Source organism: Rhinopithecus roxellana, chromosome 3 (assembly GCF_007565055.1).
Source record: "Rhinopithecus roxellana isolate Shanxi Qingling chromosome 3, ASM756505v1, whole genome shotgun sequence".
In the NCBI taxonomy this organism is placed as follows: Eukaryota; Metazoa; Chordata; class Mammalia; order Primates; family Cercopithecidae; genus Rhinopithecus; species Rhinopithecus roxellana.
This window is the reverse complement of record NC_044551.1, coordinates 125,440,387-125,457,515: the sequence shown is the minus strand read 5'-3', so window position 1 is coordinate 125,457,515 and position 17,129 is coordinate 125,440,387. Positions and strand designations below refer to the sequence as shown.

General features: G+C 40.3%; 1 protein-coding gene across 5 annotated transcripts in view; it reads right to left on the bottom strand.

Moving 5' to 3' along the window:
• The window catches only part of NNT (nicotinamide nucleotide transhydrogenase), a 111,530-nt gene extending 94,750 nt beyond the window's left edge, over nt 1-16,780 (bottom strand). The window contains exons 1-5 of one of the 5 annotated variants that reach the window (XM_030927252.1): nt 16,565-16,780; nt 10,434-10,637; nt 6,026-6,255; nt 3,458-3,675; nt 186-273 (exon numbers count right to left, since the gene is read on the bottom strand). In XM_030927252.1, coding sequence (XP_030783112.1) covers nt 186-273; nt 3,458-3,675; nt 6,026-6,255; nt 10,434-10,584 — 687 coding nt within the window. In that variant the 5' untranslated portion in view covers nt 10,585-10,637; nt 16,565-16,780. Of the gene's footprint in view, nt 1-185; nt 274-3,457; nt 3,676-4,549; nt 4,569-6,025; nt 6,256-10,433; nt 10,638-16,159; nt 16,287-16,564 lie in introns of those variants that run through there. The other 4 variants (XM_030927253.1, XM_030927254.1, XM_030927251.1 and 1 more) reach the window with 4 other exon arrangements.
• Between the last annotated feature and the right edge of the window lie 349 nt (nt 16,781-17,129).

Here is a 17,129-nt window from a genome sequence, read left to right as displayed (position 1 = left end):
GTTCATTTTTTTCTAGCAATCTTAAACGTTAAGCTTTGAGGCTTCATGAAATATTTATACACACCAAAAAGTCATCAATGTGAGGTTAACATATAAAAAATTTTAAATAACTATATTTTGAGACTATACATCCCCTTTCCTTTAATCAATGCATATTATAAAGAAACATTAAAAGTTGTACCTACCTTAGCTGGAGGAACTTTTCCAGCAGCTGTGATCTGACCAGTAAAAAAACGTCCAAAATGATTTGCTGCTAGGACAACAGCCTTATAACTTTAAAAATAAATAAATAAATAAATAAATAAATAAATCTATAAAAGGAGAGATCTCAGACTCACATATCATCATAAGTTATCAATGAAGTTTTGTCAAAGAATAATCACTAATATTTATATAGTATGTACTATGTGTCAAAAACAGTTCTAAGTGTTGTATATATATTTGCTCCTTTAATTTTCACAACAAGCCTATGGATAGGTACAATTAGTATCTTCATCCCATAGGTGAGAAAACTGAGATACAGAATGAGAGACTTGCCCAAGGTCACTCAGCTAGGAAATGGTAGAGCCAGAAGTCTAACACAGGTAGCCTGCCTACAGAGGCACTCTCTTATCCATTATGCACCCACCCTCTTCATAACAAGTACTGTAGAACATAATAGAAAATGTAATGAATGAAAGATAGGAAAATACTAACAATGGTTTTCTTTGGGTGCTAGGACTATACATCCTTCACACTTACTTTACTATATTGTCCAAATCTTCTTTGATGACTAGGTAGTGCTTAGGTAATGGGGGGAAAATCTTTAAAATAAAAAAAAATTAGGTCATCCATAGGCTTGTACATAATAAGATTCCAACCTCGGAGAACAGAAGAAACACTTCCCTTGATCTCTAACGTTTCAAAGTATGGGATTTTCAGATATACTGACTGATTGCCTTTGTGATCTTGGGCAAATTTTTAAAATTTTCTAAACCTTGGTTTCCTCATCTATAAAGTGAGGACAAAAAGCATCTATGTTTTAGGGTCGTGAGGACTAAATGAGATAATGCAGGTGAAACACTTGGCATAAAGCCTGTCACATAGAAAATGCTCAGTCAAGTGTTTTAGCCAAAGAAACAAACTATTTAATAAATCAAATAATTTTCATACTATTTTATATGTAAAAGGCACTTTTGCATTCTTACTTGGTAATATATACACTGGCTTAATATTATAAAGCAACTATTAAAACTCCCCTGCTAGGTGACAAGAAAATCTTCTCCCTGATCATATTTTTACATAATAATACTTGATATAATAAGTGATGCAAAAACATATAGAGTCACCATTATTAAGTTAATCATACTGGAGCAAAAAATAATACTTTAGAGATTATGTTATCTGTTACTCTTCTGAATTCAAGTCACAGCAATTTTTAATGGGCAAATATGACAAAGATTCAAAGGCCACTGTAAGAAATTAACTGTGGAATTAATGCTCTAAAAGATTCAGTTGCTATTCTGAAAAATAAATCACAAAAGGAGGTTGATTACACAGGAAATGTACAAGAAAACATTTATAGTGAAAAAAGTTAATAAATTGGACATTTTCTTCATGACAGCAAAGAAGTTCAGAATGAACAGTAATGAAGTGGAAGCAGCACATCTTCACTGTAATATGGCTGTGTGTATGAATGAGACAGATAATGATTTATCATACATTGTATGGATATGTATACTAGATTATTCCTTTTACACTATGCTCTCTGCACATATCAGCTCAGGACATAAAACAGTGATTCCTCAAATTGTGATCCCTGGGTCCCTGAAGGTTTAAACTTCAGACAAATCTGGGACCATAGTGGATGAGATGGAGAGTAGGAATGTTTCTACACAATCCTGTCATACTCAGTGTACCCAAAACTACTCAGCTCTTATTGGATTTATTTATATTGTCTCATAATATTTCATTTGCTCAAAAGATTCAACAGCTAAAACCACTTGATCTAGAGTGACTGGTTTTGATATTCTTTCACATAAGTACATTTCAGAATCAACAGCACCCTTAAAACTTAACATTATACATTTTCTAGATAAAATTTTAAGTCACATTAGGCTAAATAAATTTAAAAGCGTGCAGCTAAAAACACAAAGTAGAATCTATGACATATTTCCTACGCTAAAATATAAAACCTAAGAAAACTTTCTGCTTATGTGTCAGGCTATAAAAGGCTTTATTCATGTTAGTCATGTTAGTGCCTTTTATGCATTGTTTTTTTAAAAAGATTTTCTTTGTGCCTCATTAATATTAGCAAATTGTCAACTACTAATAGTTTTCATGCTTAAAATCTTATTTAATTAGTTTCTTAGAGAAGTTGCTTCATAAGCATTATCCCATTTCCAGATTGTTCCCACCCTTTAAGGCAAAGTCAGCAGTACACTGCGTTCATGCAGCTATTCCTGTCCCTCACCCATGGCAGGCATGATTACTCAATCATAGCCACATTCCTCCAAGCAGAATGGGCCTTAGAATCCTTCTCAACATATGGCCGGGCGCGGTGGCTCAAGCCTGTAATCCCAGCACTTTGGGAGGCCGAGACGGGCGGATCACGAGGTCAGGAGATCAAGACCATCCTGGCTAACACGGGGAAACCCCGTCTCTACTAAAAATATATATATAAAAAACTAGCCGGGCGAGGTGGCGGGCGCCTGTAATTCGAGCTACTCGGGAGGCTGAGGCAGGAGAATGGCGTAAACCCGGGAGGCGGAGCTTGCAGTGAGCTGAGATCTGGCCACTGCACTCCAGCCTGAGCGACAGAGCAAGACTCAGTCTCAAAAAAAAAAAAAAATCCTTCTCAACATAGTACGCCAGGCAATCAACAGAGAATGTATTGGTGCTATTGGGCAAATGCAGCGTATTATCATCTTGACCTTAAAGGTAGAAGACATAGCCCTCAGTTATCAATATGGGTTTTGACATCAGATGAAACTTCCTCTAGTCCAGACCTTTTTCCTATTCTTTAAATATTTTATAAATTTACCTAAGCAAAACCTAATTAAGATGGTAAATCCACTAATATATGCATATTAATTTAACCACATGAAATTGTCACTATTCAACCATTTTTGACCCATGAAAACAGTAACTTCAACCTAATATATACATGTACACACACACATACGAAATATAGTGTGTTCCTCATACAAATAATCTGACAGCTATTTGCTTTGGTGGATGGAAACATTGCTACTCTTCTACTCAATAAGATTAAAAAGGAATATATAATAGAGTTCATTTCCTATCTAATTACTGTAAAACAGTAAAAAGAGTCAAAAATAATTTAAATGCACTCTCAAAAGGCTGCAATCTACAACAACAATTACAAGTAAAATCACTGTAAAAGAGAAGAGCTACAGTGTGAAGGTTTCTGTAGCACCATTGTGCTTTTGCTCAACTGAAATGGAAAAGAACCTACCCTGCAATGTTGGCCATGGAGCTTAGTGCATCATATCCCTGAGCAATTGTAACTCTTGGAACCTGGTCCATTGCCAGAACTGTAGTTTTTCTTTGGGAAAGTTTATTTAGCAACTCTGGATTTTGGGCTGGGTAAACAAAACTAATCAGTGTTCCCGATGTCTTTAAAAGGTCAGCTTCATGAACACCTAATGTTGGATTAATCATAGGGGCTCGCACCTGTGAAAAAAAATCAAGTCACAGATTAAAAATATAAATACCTTAATCATATTTTTAACTAAACAGGAAAACTTAGATAATATGCCATGACTTAAATAATACTCCAGAAATAAATCTGCCATCAATAAATTTCTGACTAAAAAAGCACACACAGACATATACCATCTATCCCCTGCCTAATGACCTGTGGACTGGTCTGAGTAAAGGGTACACACACCTGGGAAATACAAAATACTGAGACTGGTTTGACAATTAACTGCAGAGAGGTAAAAAAATATATGGAAGCTCTCCAGCAAACCTGCAGTCCCCAAAACTTATTACCCTGGTAATATTAACAGATATTAGAATAAACAGACAGGAAGTTTTATTGTGTGTTCAATCCTTCAAGCAAGATTCAATCCTTGCTAATTTTGGCAAGCATAAATATTTGGAGTGATGAGACATTAAGAACATTGTAAACTAAGTAGAGATTTATGTCACTTTAAAATTCCAGGTGACTATTTAGAGATGAACACAATTCACACTAGTAACCTTGCTGAATTGGGTTTAAGTCAAAAGCTACAATATATTTTGTTACGTTAAGAAGTATCAACTAAGTCAATGAATACACACTCCATATGCTTGAAAGTTTCCAATATCCACTTTTTAAAACCAAATTTTTAAAATTGCATTTTAAATATATTTTAAAATATGTTTTATATCCAAGTTTAAAACCAACCTTCAAATAAAATATCCCATTTCATTAGTTCCCAGTTAGCAATAGTGCTTTTAGGCAAGTAAACACAGAAAACACAGCCTCTGGGACTTATGTTTTAAATACAAACACAAACATTGGGTCAATAAGTTTATCTCACAGCATTTCACCTCAATTTACCTATGAGACACCTTTGTCTGCTATTCCCATTTCATTCATGTTGATCTGGTGATGCATATTTCTAGGTTCTGGACTTTAATTAAGGCTCTCTGACAAGGTCTACTTTTCCTCCAAGAAAATCTATAACATAGATTTAGTAAAAGTTAGAAAACAACTCTGAATTGATTCTACTGGCCCCTATCAAATGCTCAGCTGAGACCGTTGTCATCTGAGTAAGTCAAGCCAATAGAATGTTTCCCTGAATGCGCTCCTCAGGATATTAACAGACTTGGCTCAAACGAGAGGCCCCCAAGATCAGGAAGTTTATTAATGCTAGTACTGTACAAGGTCATATAGTATTCTATGTTACAGTATTTCTGAGCACACCATTAACTGCTTATATACATTGTGAATCCCTAAAAGGAACACATAGCATTTCTAAAATGTAAACACACCCTTATAGGGCTTTTTCAAGACATCTCAAAAGATGATCTCTAGAATATATATGAGAATGAATTATACTTCTCTTTAAGTAATTTTACTATATATCTAGTTATATCACCAAGTATTTATAAACTTAAACCTTTAAAAAGCTTTAGCTGAATTGCAGTTAACCCCCATACCACAAATTTTGCTATTAACTTTCAATAGCAAAAATTGGTTTTGTAACATTAGCAAAAACCACCTGTCAAGTGTTAGGATTTTGTCAAGTTATTCAGTGGATTTTATGTAAGGAAATAAAAAAACTATGTGATTGATACCTCATAGAAATTAATGTAGAAAAAAAGCTTATATTTCCTGAAAAAAGTGAGTTACTTCCCTGTTTGCCTTGGTTGCAGGAGGCTTAGCATTTAATTTAATGCTCAATTCTAGTTATCATCTGTGCTAGACCCTTGATACAGTCTCTTCCCCTTACTCTAAAGGATTTTTATTTCATCTTTTAATTCTCAAGTCCTTTAGTATACAGATTTCTGTTATATATTACCTTAAGAACTTATTTTAAAGTAGGTAAAGCTACTTGCCACTCAGCCCAAAGCTGCTTTCTCCAAAATAGTCATGCCCTCTCTAGAAATAGCACTTATGTCAGTGTAAATCATTGTGCCTTCAGGTGTCAGAAGATCACTGAACATTCAGTCCCAGACTAAGTTCCACACCTTCTTTCCATTCTAGCAGTAAATGTTCATGTGTAGGTATTCTGGATATATATGGACCATGTAGAACGAATTTTTCCTAGCCAATTAAAAGAAAATGTTCATATAGCAAATGTAAAAATGAAGATCACTATTTCTCTCCTCATGGTTAAACATAGATCATATTGTCTGATAAAAGTTTTACTGGAGTATGAAGAATATGACAACATGCAATCATTTCTTTGAGAAAAATACACTATTTGAAATAGGAAAAGGTATAACTCCAGAGAAAGTAATTTAATTTTTCTATGAAAAGATTTTAAAAAGTTAGCATGCTATAAATGGGAGAGGCAAAAGGAATAATTACTTTGACCACCAAATCAGAAGCCAGCGCTTCCTTTGCCCCTTGGATTTGGGCACCTGCCGCTCTATAGTGATCATCTGAGAACTTGGAAGCTTCGCCCGCACCAGATTCCACGACAACATTAAAACCCTGCTTGACCAAGGTCTGAACGCCAGCAGGAGACAATGCCACTCGCTTCTCATTTTGGAATATCTCTTTGGGGACTCCAACAGTCAGTTGCTTATATGGAATTCCTACAAACAAGCAAAGGCAAAAAAAAAAAGAATACATTTGGTAAAAAACAAACAAAGAATGTTTAAAAACAGTTTTCAGAAAACTGAAAGGGGCAATCTTTTCTTCAAAATACACCACACATGCAACCTGCTGTTCAGAATGATGTTCCTGATTCATACTTAAAATTCTTTGACTTTTTTGATAGAGGATAAGAAACTTTTATGCCTAGTCTTCTGAAACTTCTGAATATTTTATTTAATCAATTGGCTTTCTTCAAGGAATATCACAAACTTAGTTCATTTATAGGCGAAAAAAAGTGGGTTTAGAGATTTCTCCACATGCAACCTGCTGTTCAGAATGATGTTCCTGATTCATACTTACAATTCTTTGACTTTTTTGATAGAGGATAAGAAACTTTTATGCCTAGTCTTCTGAAACTTCTGAATATTTTATTTAATCAATTGGCTTTCTTCAAGGAATATCACAAACTTAGTTCATTTATAGGCGAAAAAAAGTGGGTTTAGAGATTTCTCCACATGCAACCTGCTGTTCAGAATGATGTTCCTGATTCATACTTACAATTCTTTGACTTTTTTGATAGAGGATAAGAAACTTTTATGCCTAGTCTTCTGAAACTTCTGAATATTTTATTTAATCAATTGGCTTTCTTCAAGGAATATAACAAACTTAGTTCATTTATAGGCGAAAAAAAGTGGGTTTAGAGATCTCTCCACATGCTGATTCCACTCTTCAACTAAGCCCTTCCGGTTATGGTCTCATTGTCCTTACTTTTAACAAAAATGGAAGTAATTAGCTATTTGAAGAATAACTGTATCCTAGACATTTTGATGGCCTGCCACACTCAAAGTTCCCTTCCAGGCAATTTGGCCACAGACAATGCCTCATAAATTTCTAAGTGTTGTATCTTAAGATTTTACACACTCAGCCACTTAGACGAGGGATCAGCAACTGTGTCAAGGACAATCATCTACAGGGCAGATGAGGAAAACTAGCAGCTGCACCTTATGAGATCACTTAGACAGGAACTCTGTCCAAGGACACTATATGTTGGCCAGTGACTACTCAACCCACTGGGTTCTCTCTCAAGGAGTTTGAATGGGAGACCCAGAGAAAGGGACAAGGAGAGTAGATCAGTGCAAATGTTATTTGTAAGCACAGCTACGAGGTAATCAAAGGGAGGTCAGCAGTAACAGTAGCAGAAACATCAGTAGTAGATATTTAAAGAGAGAAGATGAGTCACAGCCATGAATTCCACAAATAACATTCCGCTTATCCAAGGAGTAGATGGGGGGGTTTCTGGGCCCTCACACTTGCCAAGAATCTGCATAGCAAATCCTCATCACAAAATATAATCTGATGTGATTCCGTTTCTTGCAACCCAAAAAAGCCTATATAGTACAATCTTATATTTAGATACGGTTCAGACCGTCTTTAGCTACAGGATATCAGTTTCTCCTGATGTTTTACTTAATATGCAGCATAAACATTTTTTAATGAAGAGTATCTGTTTCTATCTAAGGTTTATTAAAGCTTAGGAAACCCATTCTTGCAACCTAAGATCTGAATATGTATAATTTCAAAATGAATGAAATTATCCCTACAGAGTAACTTATTAAGTAAGACCTTAGAGAAATTCAGTTAACCTAGACCTGAATTTGAACACTGTCTTAGATTCCACACTACCTATATAGTAATAATTTACAGTACACAAAAGGCAAATAATGCTGAATCTTACTCCTTACTTGAAGGAGAGGGAGGAAAATAATAGAAAGCTGGCAAATATTTGGATTGACATACAAAGCTCAATCACATACACTTATCTCAAGTTCATTTATCTGACAACCTCAAATTGTCAGGCTCTACATGGCAAAAGCAAGGAAGCCACCAAAGATGACTGAAGCCATGTCAAAAGGATTTAGAAGCCAATGTGAAAGGGCTTCCACTGACCAAATAAGAGATGATTTGAGCACATACAAGGAACAGAGAAACTGGCTAAACAATACCAAGATAATTCAATCAGCCAAACCTAGAATGCTGTAAATTCTACAGAGCAACAATGAAATTCTTCAGTATATTAAAAGGAAAAAAGAAGAGGGGAACTTAAAGACAAAAGAGACATAGCAAATGTGTGTGGACCCAAACACATAGCAAATGTGTTTGGATCACTCTTTGAACAAGCCAACTGTAAAGAAAAAGGAAGGAAGGAAGGAAGGAAGGAAGGAAGGAAGGAAGGAAGGAAGGAAGGAAGGAAGGAAGGAAGGAAGGAAGGAAGGAAGGAAGGAAGGAAGGAAGGAAGGGGCAATTAAAAAAATATGAATACTGACTATAGATGGAATTACTTACTACACTTTTCAATATGGTAATGAACTTATGGTTATATTAAGGAAAAAACAGACTCCTTATCTTTCAGAGATAAAAATTGGGAAATAGTGAAGAACCAGAAATTAAACAAAAGTGTCTTATACATAATCAATATAGAGATCTTGATGTCCATGGATTTACTCACAAGGACAGTATTCATGTCTTCAACACAGTTATTTACCTTTATTTTATACACAATTTTATCACACAGGATAATCTGGCTTTCCAGAGCAGTTTAGAAGAAAGCATCTGAAGATAAAGTTGGAGGCTTATAGGGACAGATACCCTGCCAATTGTGACTTGTCATCTGAGAACAAGAAAAGAGGCTATAAAATCTATTCAAGGCAGACATAAGATCTCAAAACACCTAGCAGTTTAGGGGTCCTTAATGAATAGACAAATAGTCCTACAAACTTAAAAAACAAAAGAGGACATTATTCTATGTGACAAAGGTTGCCCCCCAAATATCCATCCTGTTCCTCCACCTTAATAAGAAAATGCCATTTTTAGCTGGGTACACTGCCATCTAGAATAAAAGACAAAATGTCCAAGTCTCCCTTACAGCTATAAACAGCTACACGTCTGAGTTCTGGACAGTGAAGTGAAGTGACAGAAGTACTGGGATGGTCTTTGGGCAAGACTGATGAAAAAGAGTTGACTTGGTTTAGAAGGGCCCCTTTTAGCCTCTCCTCCTTCTGGCCTGTACCCCAGAACAGAAGCAAGTAGACATCCTATCAGGGAAGGCCTTGTAGGCCACTGGAAGACTTCAGATCTTCCTCTGTAAGAGCTAGGAAGCAAATGGCAAATTTTGAGTTAAGGAGTGACCTGACTGTACATTTTAAGATTATTCTCACTGTCCTGTGTAGAACAGACTGTAGGGGGCAGAGGTAAAAAGCACAGAGACTGTTTAGAAGACTGGTGCATCAGTACAGGTGACAGATGATGATGGCTTAGACCAAGATGATAAAAGTAGCAATGGCAACAAGAGGACAGACTGTAGATATGAGATAGAGCTGACCCATACCTACTAGGAGAATGTAGAATGACTCCAGGGTTTCTGACCTGAGCAACTGCAATCAAATTGCTACTTATTAAATTGGAAAGCATTAATGTAGACCAATTAATATACTTAATTCCTAATTCCTGAGCAAAGTTGAGCTGTATATGGTACAATTCTCAAATACTAACAAGAAATTAGAAAGGGCTTCTAGGAGAAATGGTTACTATGAGCAATAGGCTCCAGGGACAAGTCAACTGGTTTATCTTTTTCGTTTGTTTTTTCTATTACCTTTTCTTCTCTGTTAGCGCTGGAAATCAGGAATGTCTATAGTACATGGAAAACACAAGATAGCACTTACTTATTTTTTGTTTAAAATGATCACTCACAAGCACCAGGCCATAAAACTACATGGCTTTGGCTGGACATGGTGGCTCACGCCTGTAATCGCAGCACTTTGGGAGGCCGAGACGGGCGGATCACGAGGTCAGGAGATCGAGACCATCTTGGCTAACATGGTGAAACCCCATCTCTACTAAAAATACAAAAAATTAGCCGGGTGTGGTGGTGGGCGCCTGTAGTCCCAGCCACGCGGGAGACTGAGGCAGGAGAATGATGTGAACCTGGGAAGTGGAGTTTGCAGTGAGCCGAGATCGCGCCACTGCACTCCAGCCTGGGAGACAGAGCAAAACTCCGTCTCAGAAAAAAAAAAAAAAAAAAAAAAAAAAAACTACATGGCTTTTCCTTTTATCGATCATCAGATCTATTAGTTCCTATGACTTGAAGGTTTCATTTACAATCACTGAAGTGAGACTTTACCTGGTTTTACAGGTGCTTTACACCACAGTTCTTGGTGAGTATGAAATGTTCGTAAAAAATCCTTCTTCACATGTAGACCCTTACAGGACCCCAAATTGCTAAGTAAAGGACACGAGCAGCCAGTCACCAGTGTTTTCAGTAGGTTTGCCATGCTGATATGAGTTCCCAATTTTCTGACTCCCCAGTTTCCTTCAAGGCAAATCACTAAGAAAAAAGAAAATAGGATGTTTATATGCCAAGAAAAAAACTACCTGTCTTTTAAACATCAAAAACATTTTAAAAATACTAATCTAAAGAGCTTGAACTATAACAGTTGTATGTAGACATCTACAAAGAATTTTATTTGCCAAGTTTCTTACTTACAGAAGATGCTCAAAATTTGTTTTCCAGTTCAGGCATTTAAAACTTGGAATCCATTTTCCCACTAAAATTGGAGCTCTAAACTCACTATTCAATTCCAAACCTAGGTCATATAATCTATTTGATCCTTAATGTAGCTGGGAAGCTTAAATACACATACATATTGCTACAGAATCAAGTCATATTTTACGTGAAAGTTATCTTCTAAGTCAGCATGTCCAGCAAAAACTGCATGTAATTCAGTTACCTTTGAATTTCCCCTAAATTACCTAAAATACTGTACAGTACAATGGTGACTTACATTTAGCCACCAGGTCATACTGAATACTCTGACATCCTATTCAGTGCAGCAGGATGCTTATCCACTGAGACCTCTGAACTGAGGCTGACTGAGTGAGTGAACACAAGATTCATGTTTGCCAAGTGCACCTCTCAAGAAAATTAAACAAGCATGACATATGACTCTAAGAAAAGAAGAAAGAAAGAAAAATTCCATAGTATCTTTATCAAATAGGCTTGTGCTTGCAGATGTGGCCATAACGATGAACGCTTTTGTCAGTGGTTCTCACAAATGGCCACTTTTTGCCAGTTCTAACCAGGCTGGGTGAAGTGTCACTGGATTTTGCTGTTACTAAGGCTTCAGGAACTACTTCCACCTCCACCACATTCCTCAGTAGATCCCCAGGGATGCATGAAAGGCACTCCCGCTGTCCCCATAATTCCCAACGGTCCTCCATACCTTTCTCTTCTTTCTTTCAAGAAGGGAAAGAAGCCAGGCACCGTGACTTATGCCTGTAATCCCAGCACTTTGAGAGGCCAAGGTGGGCAGATCACGAGGTCAGGAGTTCGAGACCAGCCCGACCAACATAGTGAAACCCCATTTCTTCTAAAAATACAAAAATTAGCCAGCCCTGGTGGCTGGCACCTGTAATCCTGGCTACTCAGGAGGCTGAGGCAGGAGAATCGGTTGAACCCAGGAGGTGGAGGTTGCAGTGAGCCGAGATTGCGCCACTGTACTCCAGCCTGGGTGACAGAGCGAGACTCCGTCTCAAAAAAAAAAAACAAAAAAAAAAGGAATGGAAAGAAGCCAAGGACTTAGAACTTTATCAGCCAACTCAGCTAACACTGGTAACTCTGCCTGTAAGTTCTGCTGCATTATGTGGACCCTCACGGAACTGAGCACCTGATCCTAGTAGGCTCCGTAAACCTTCTTCCAGACTCCAGAGGGAGAAAGACTTAGCTCATTTTTAATTTCAGAACTGCTGCCACTGGCCAGGCATGGTGGCTCATGCCTGTAATCTTAGCACTTTGGGAGGTGTTGGCAGGTGGATTGCCTGAGCTCAGCAGTTCAAGACCGGTCTGGTCAACATGGCAAAACCTCGTATCTACTAAAAATGCAAAGAATTAGCCGGGCATTGTTACGCGCGTCCGTCCATGTGAAGAGACCACCAAACAGGCTTTGGGTGAGCAACAAGGTTGTTTATTTTCACTTGGGTACAAGTGGGCTGAGTCCGAAAAGAGAGTCAACAAAGGGAGACAGGGGTGAGGCAGTTTTATAGGATTTGGGTAGGTGGTGGAAAGTTACAGTTAAAGGAGGTTTTCTCTTGTAGGCAGTGGGGGGGGAGTCACAAGGTGCTCAGTGGAGAGCTCCTGAGACTCACTGCCCAGGAGAAGGAATGTCACAAGGTCAATTAATCAGTTAGGGTGGAGCACGAACAAATCACAATGGTGGAATGTCATCAGTTAAGGCAGGAACTGACCATTTTCACTTCTTTTGTGGTTCTTCAGTTGCTTCAGGCCATCTGGATAAATACGTGCAGGTCACAGGGGTTATGATGGCTTAGTTTGGGCTCAGAGGCCTGACAGAAGTGACGGTGTACACCTGTAGTCACAGCTACTCATGAGGCTGAGGCACAAGAATCACTTGAACTTGTGAGGCGAAGGTTGCAGTGAGCCGAGAACATGCCACTACACTCCAGCCTGCCAGCCTGGGCAACAGAGCAAGACTCTGTCTCAAAAAAAAAAAAAAAAAAACCTGCTACCACAACTTCCTGAAGAAACATCTTTAAAATACCAGAAAGCATCATTGGTAATGGAAATTTTTAATCCAGAGAGCATTTATTCATAAGATGCCCCTTAATTCAACAAATATAAACCAAGGGCAGAGTTTTGCCATTAAGAAGCACTTGTAGAATCAAACTGAAATCTTCCTGGAGATAAGAAGTCAACAAATAATAATACTACAAAGTAAAGTAACACAAGCTCAGAGTCCTTTGAAGGATCAAAGAATGAGATTGTGATCTCTTTGAGAGCTCAGAAAAGGAAGGGAAAGCCATTTGAGATGAAGAGAATCAAATGAAAAATAGCTAAGGAAGAAAGAATGCAAGATGTGTTTTGGCATGCAATTGAAAATATGTATGAATAATTCTTTGCATTTGGACAGACAGTTTTATATGTTCAAAGTGTTTCCACACATCATGTCATTTCATTTCAGTCCTAAAGCATTCTGAAGTCCCAAAAATACCCTACTCATTCATTCATGGGTCACATCTAGAGTTATCATGGCTGAGAATAAAGAGAAAATTAGTTCAAAATTCAGCTACATATTCAAAACCTCTACCGAATCTACACCAAGAACTAAGGGAGATGCAAAGATGTGTAAAAGATTATTCCTGTCTTGAGTGAGATTTTTTTCCCCTACCATTACTGAGTGACCTACTCCTATCCCAACCTCCCTGCTTACCCAAGTTTCTCTTCTTGGATCATCCCAACTCCCCAACAACCACCATTTTTATAGGGCTGACCAAGAGTTCCCAGACCTCATCAGCAAAAGAGTGAACTGAGCTTTATAGAGTCCTGTGTTGTCCAAATCTGCCACTCACTTACTGTTCAACCTGAACCTCCCTGTGCCTCAGTTAGCTCAACTATAAAAAAAAAAGCACAGGTTTCAAAGGCCATTTTAGGCTCTAGAAATTTTACGATTAGATGAGACTTTGTAATGTTATAAAACTGAAGTCCTATTTCATGGCCTGAAATCTGGAAAATTTGTTCCTACGACTTGGAAAATGGTAATTTGATGTTCAGCAGATCCCTGGCTGAAAAGCCTTCATAGGCCAATTTCTGTGAAAAATTCCACTTGAGTCAACTATGAACATACAGGGCAGAGATCAGGAGGTCATTTCTTGGCAAGAGCAGTACATACCACTAAGTCTAAACCAAATACAAATGGCCCAGAAAGATAGAGAATATTTAAGCTATTTTATCATTGGCCTGTACAGGTTTATATGAAAGACAATACCCCATCTTAATCATCACATTTTCCTCCATCTTCACTGAAAAGCTCTCATTTATCCATGTGCTCCTGTGGCTTTGAAGCAATAAGAAAAAAACTTTATAAGTCAAAATTAGGGGGGAAAAAACACAACTTTTTTAGCATTGCTTTCATATGTATGTCTAATGTAACTTATATGGGCTATTTCCCTATTAGATATTAAAATCCTTGAGGGCAAGCACCCAACCTACAGAGGGAGGATACTACAGATATTTAAGAGAGTCAGCTCTGGATCTGTGGATTGGAAATCCCCACTCTACAACTTATTGGCTGTGTGACCTTGGGAAGTCACTTAACTTCTCTGTACTTAATTTCCTTATCTTTAAAATGGGGAATAACAGCACCCAGCCAGGGTGGTGGCTTGCCTATAATGCCATCTCTTTGGGAGGCTAGTGGGGAGGACCGCTTGAGGCCAAGAGTTCAAGACTAGCCTGGGCAACACAGTGAGACCCCCCCCATTGCTGAAAAAAAAAAAAAAAACTTAATTAGCAGGGCATGGTGGTACAAGCCTGAAGTCCCAGCTACTTGGGAGTCTGAGGTAGGAGAATCGCTTGACCCCAGGAGTTCCAGGCTCTAGTGAGCCATGATTGTGCCACTGTACTCCAGCTTGGACAAAAGAGCAAGGCTTGAAAAAATAAAATAACAGCACCTACCTCTCAGGGTTGTTGCCAGGATTGAGAATATCCTTATGAGCTGTTATATTCACTTTGGTATTACCTCTCCCCCAGTGCTTTGCACAACACAGAGAAGTCAGTATCTTTGACTGAATGAATGAATAGGGCTAGGTAACCTTAAGCCTAAGTAACTATTGAGCACATTTTCCAAGGATTTTCAGAAAATTTCCTTTGAAAAGGAAATGTTTGTGTGGCCTTGTGGAAAACTGATTCTATCAGCAAAGGTAAGCAGCCTGAGCGCACCTGCTGGAAAGAAGGTGATCCTAAACTGTCTGTTAATAAAAAGTCAAGGTTTGCAAATAAAAGGGCTACAATGGAGATGAGGGGCACACTTTAAATAAGAAGAGTAGGTAGGCACCTAAGCCCCAGGCACTGTTCCGAATAAGTCTGTCCTACAAGACTCCTGACAAACAGACCACCTAAGGACTGGCCAGCACCCAGGGTGAATAAAGGACACCGGCAACCATAAACAAGTCACGCTTTTAAAAGCGAGACATACCAGCAAGGACACAATACCCTACTGAGCCAGCTTCGGCTAGCAGGCGCCGTGACCTCACCCAAAGCCACCGGTGTCACGGCTACTGCCACCGGTGCCGCCCCTTGCTCAGCAACTAACTGCCGCCCGCTGGCATCTGCACGAGACCGCTATTTATAACCTCCCTAGGAAGCCGATTGGCGGGGGCTGCAAATAGTCATTCCGGCTGTTGAGTTTGAACTAGCTCTGCCCAGGTCGCCCTCTCCGCTGTCTCTTCCTCCTCACCAGCCTAGGCCCCAGAAACTTGGAACCACCACCGCCAGACCGCCCCGACTCACACTCACAATTTGTGCTCGCAATCTCCTATGTCCCCAGCCGGACACCCTCTCCGAACTCCCTCAAGGGTCAAGCATACCTCAGGTGCATCCAGCTGCCACCTCTCTGGGTGAACCGCCCATCGAAAGTCCTCTATGACCTCCCTCTCCACCAGCCCCCATCTTGCAGGCCGAAATGACGCCGTACGACTCTCGCTGTCCCCCAAAGCTACAAATATCTGCACCTGCAGAGCTGCCGCCTCATTCCCTGCCCCTCTGCGGGGGGCCCAGTTCCCAAATCCACCCGCCCACTCCCTGCGACATCTCCCTAGCAGGAGACGAGAAAGGGACCCCAAGAGGCACGGTTCTTCTTCCCCATTTAAGCCTGCGGCCTGCGGACACCCCAGTGCACCCTGAGCCCAGGACACCGCCGACCCCGCCCCCCTTTGCTCTTTGACAGGTCTCTCTCCAGGCGAGGGCCGTGATCTTCAGGGAAGGCCCGAGCCTCTTTCCCAGCGGCGCCCTAGGCGCGCGCCCCAGCTGCCGGCACCCGCCAGTGCCGCCGCGCTTACCTGGGCCAGGAGGCTGACAGCCTTGGGCTGTGCCCTGCGGGCCGCGAGGGGACGTTGCGCTGGCAGACCCGGACTTGGGCCCCGCGGCGCTGAGCCTCCAACCCGGAAGAACAGCCCCAACTCCCCGGCTGCGGGCGGCCACGTGACTGCAGCTGTGCTCCCACCTCGGCCCGCGCCCCTTCCCCGCCCCGGCTTTCTTCCCGCCAGGCCCCCTCCACCCGATCGCCGCGCGCCCTCCGGACCAAAAGGCGACCTCACGAAATGCCCCCTTTGAGTTCAAAGGCTAGTTACCCCCAGGGGCCCTTCCACTCTCGGGGACAGCCAAAACCTCTTTGTCTCTGCCTCGGCCCGCGGCCCCCCGCCCCGCCTTCGCTCTTTCCCTCTGCCAGTCCTTGTCAATCAAACCTGGAACCAAACGCGGCAGCTGAAGGTCTCAGGGACACATTTGCTTCTCCCCTTGAAGAACCAGTTACAAAGCGTGAATTCCTCTCTGGGGTCCCATCAGAACAAACAAACAGGTAATATAACTCCACTCTGGGTACCTGCCTTTCCTCCAGCTGTCTAGGAAAAATCAGAACTTCTGTAACAGGAAAGGACCCAAGGGAAAGGAGCAGGCGGAGAAGGGCTGGTGAAGGGCGGGAATGGGGGCGTTGATTTTCCATTCTGGCAGGAGAGGTGGAGTTAAATTCCTCAGAAACGATGTCCAGGCTTGAAAAGTAACACACATCTGCGTGCTTGTCTTCCAGCACCAGAGCCAGCCTAGAGGAAGCTGGCTAGTGTCACTGCTAGTACGAATATCCCCGAGGCTGGAAAGCACCCCGGGTGAAAGTTGTGAGCTTTCCAGACCAGGCCTTGGCTGTTTTTGTAAAACTATTAACCGTAATGACCTAGTCGTTCTTTTCACACAGTTCTGTTACTTATTCTGCAGGTGTATTCTGACTAAAAGTGGGAGGAATAAAAAAACAGAGTG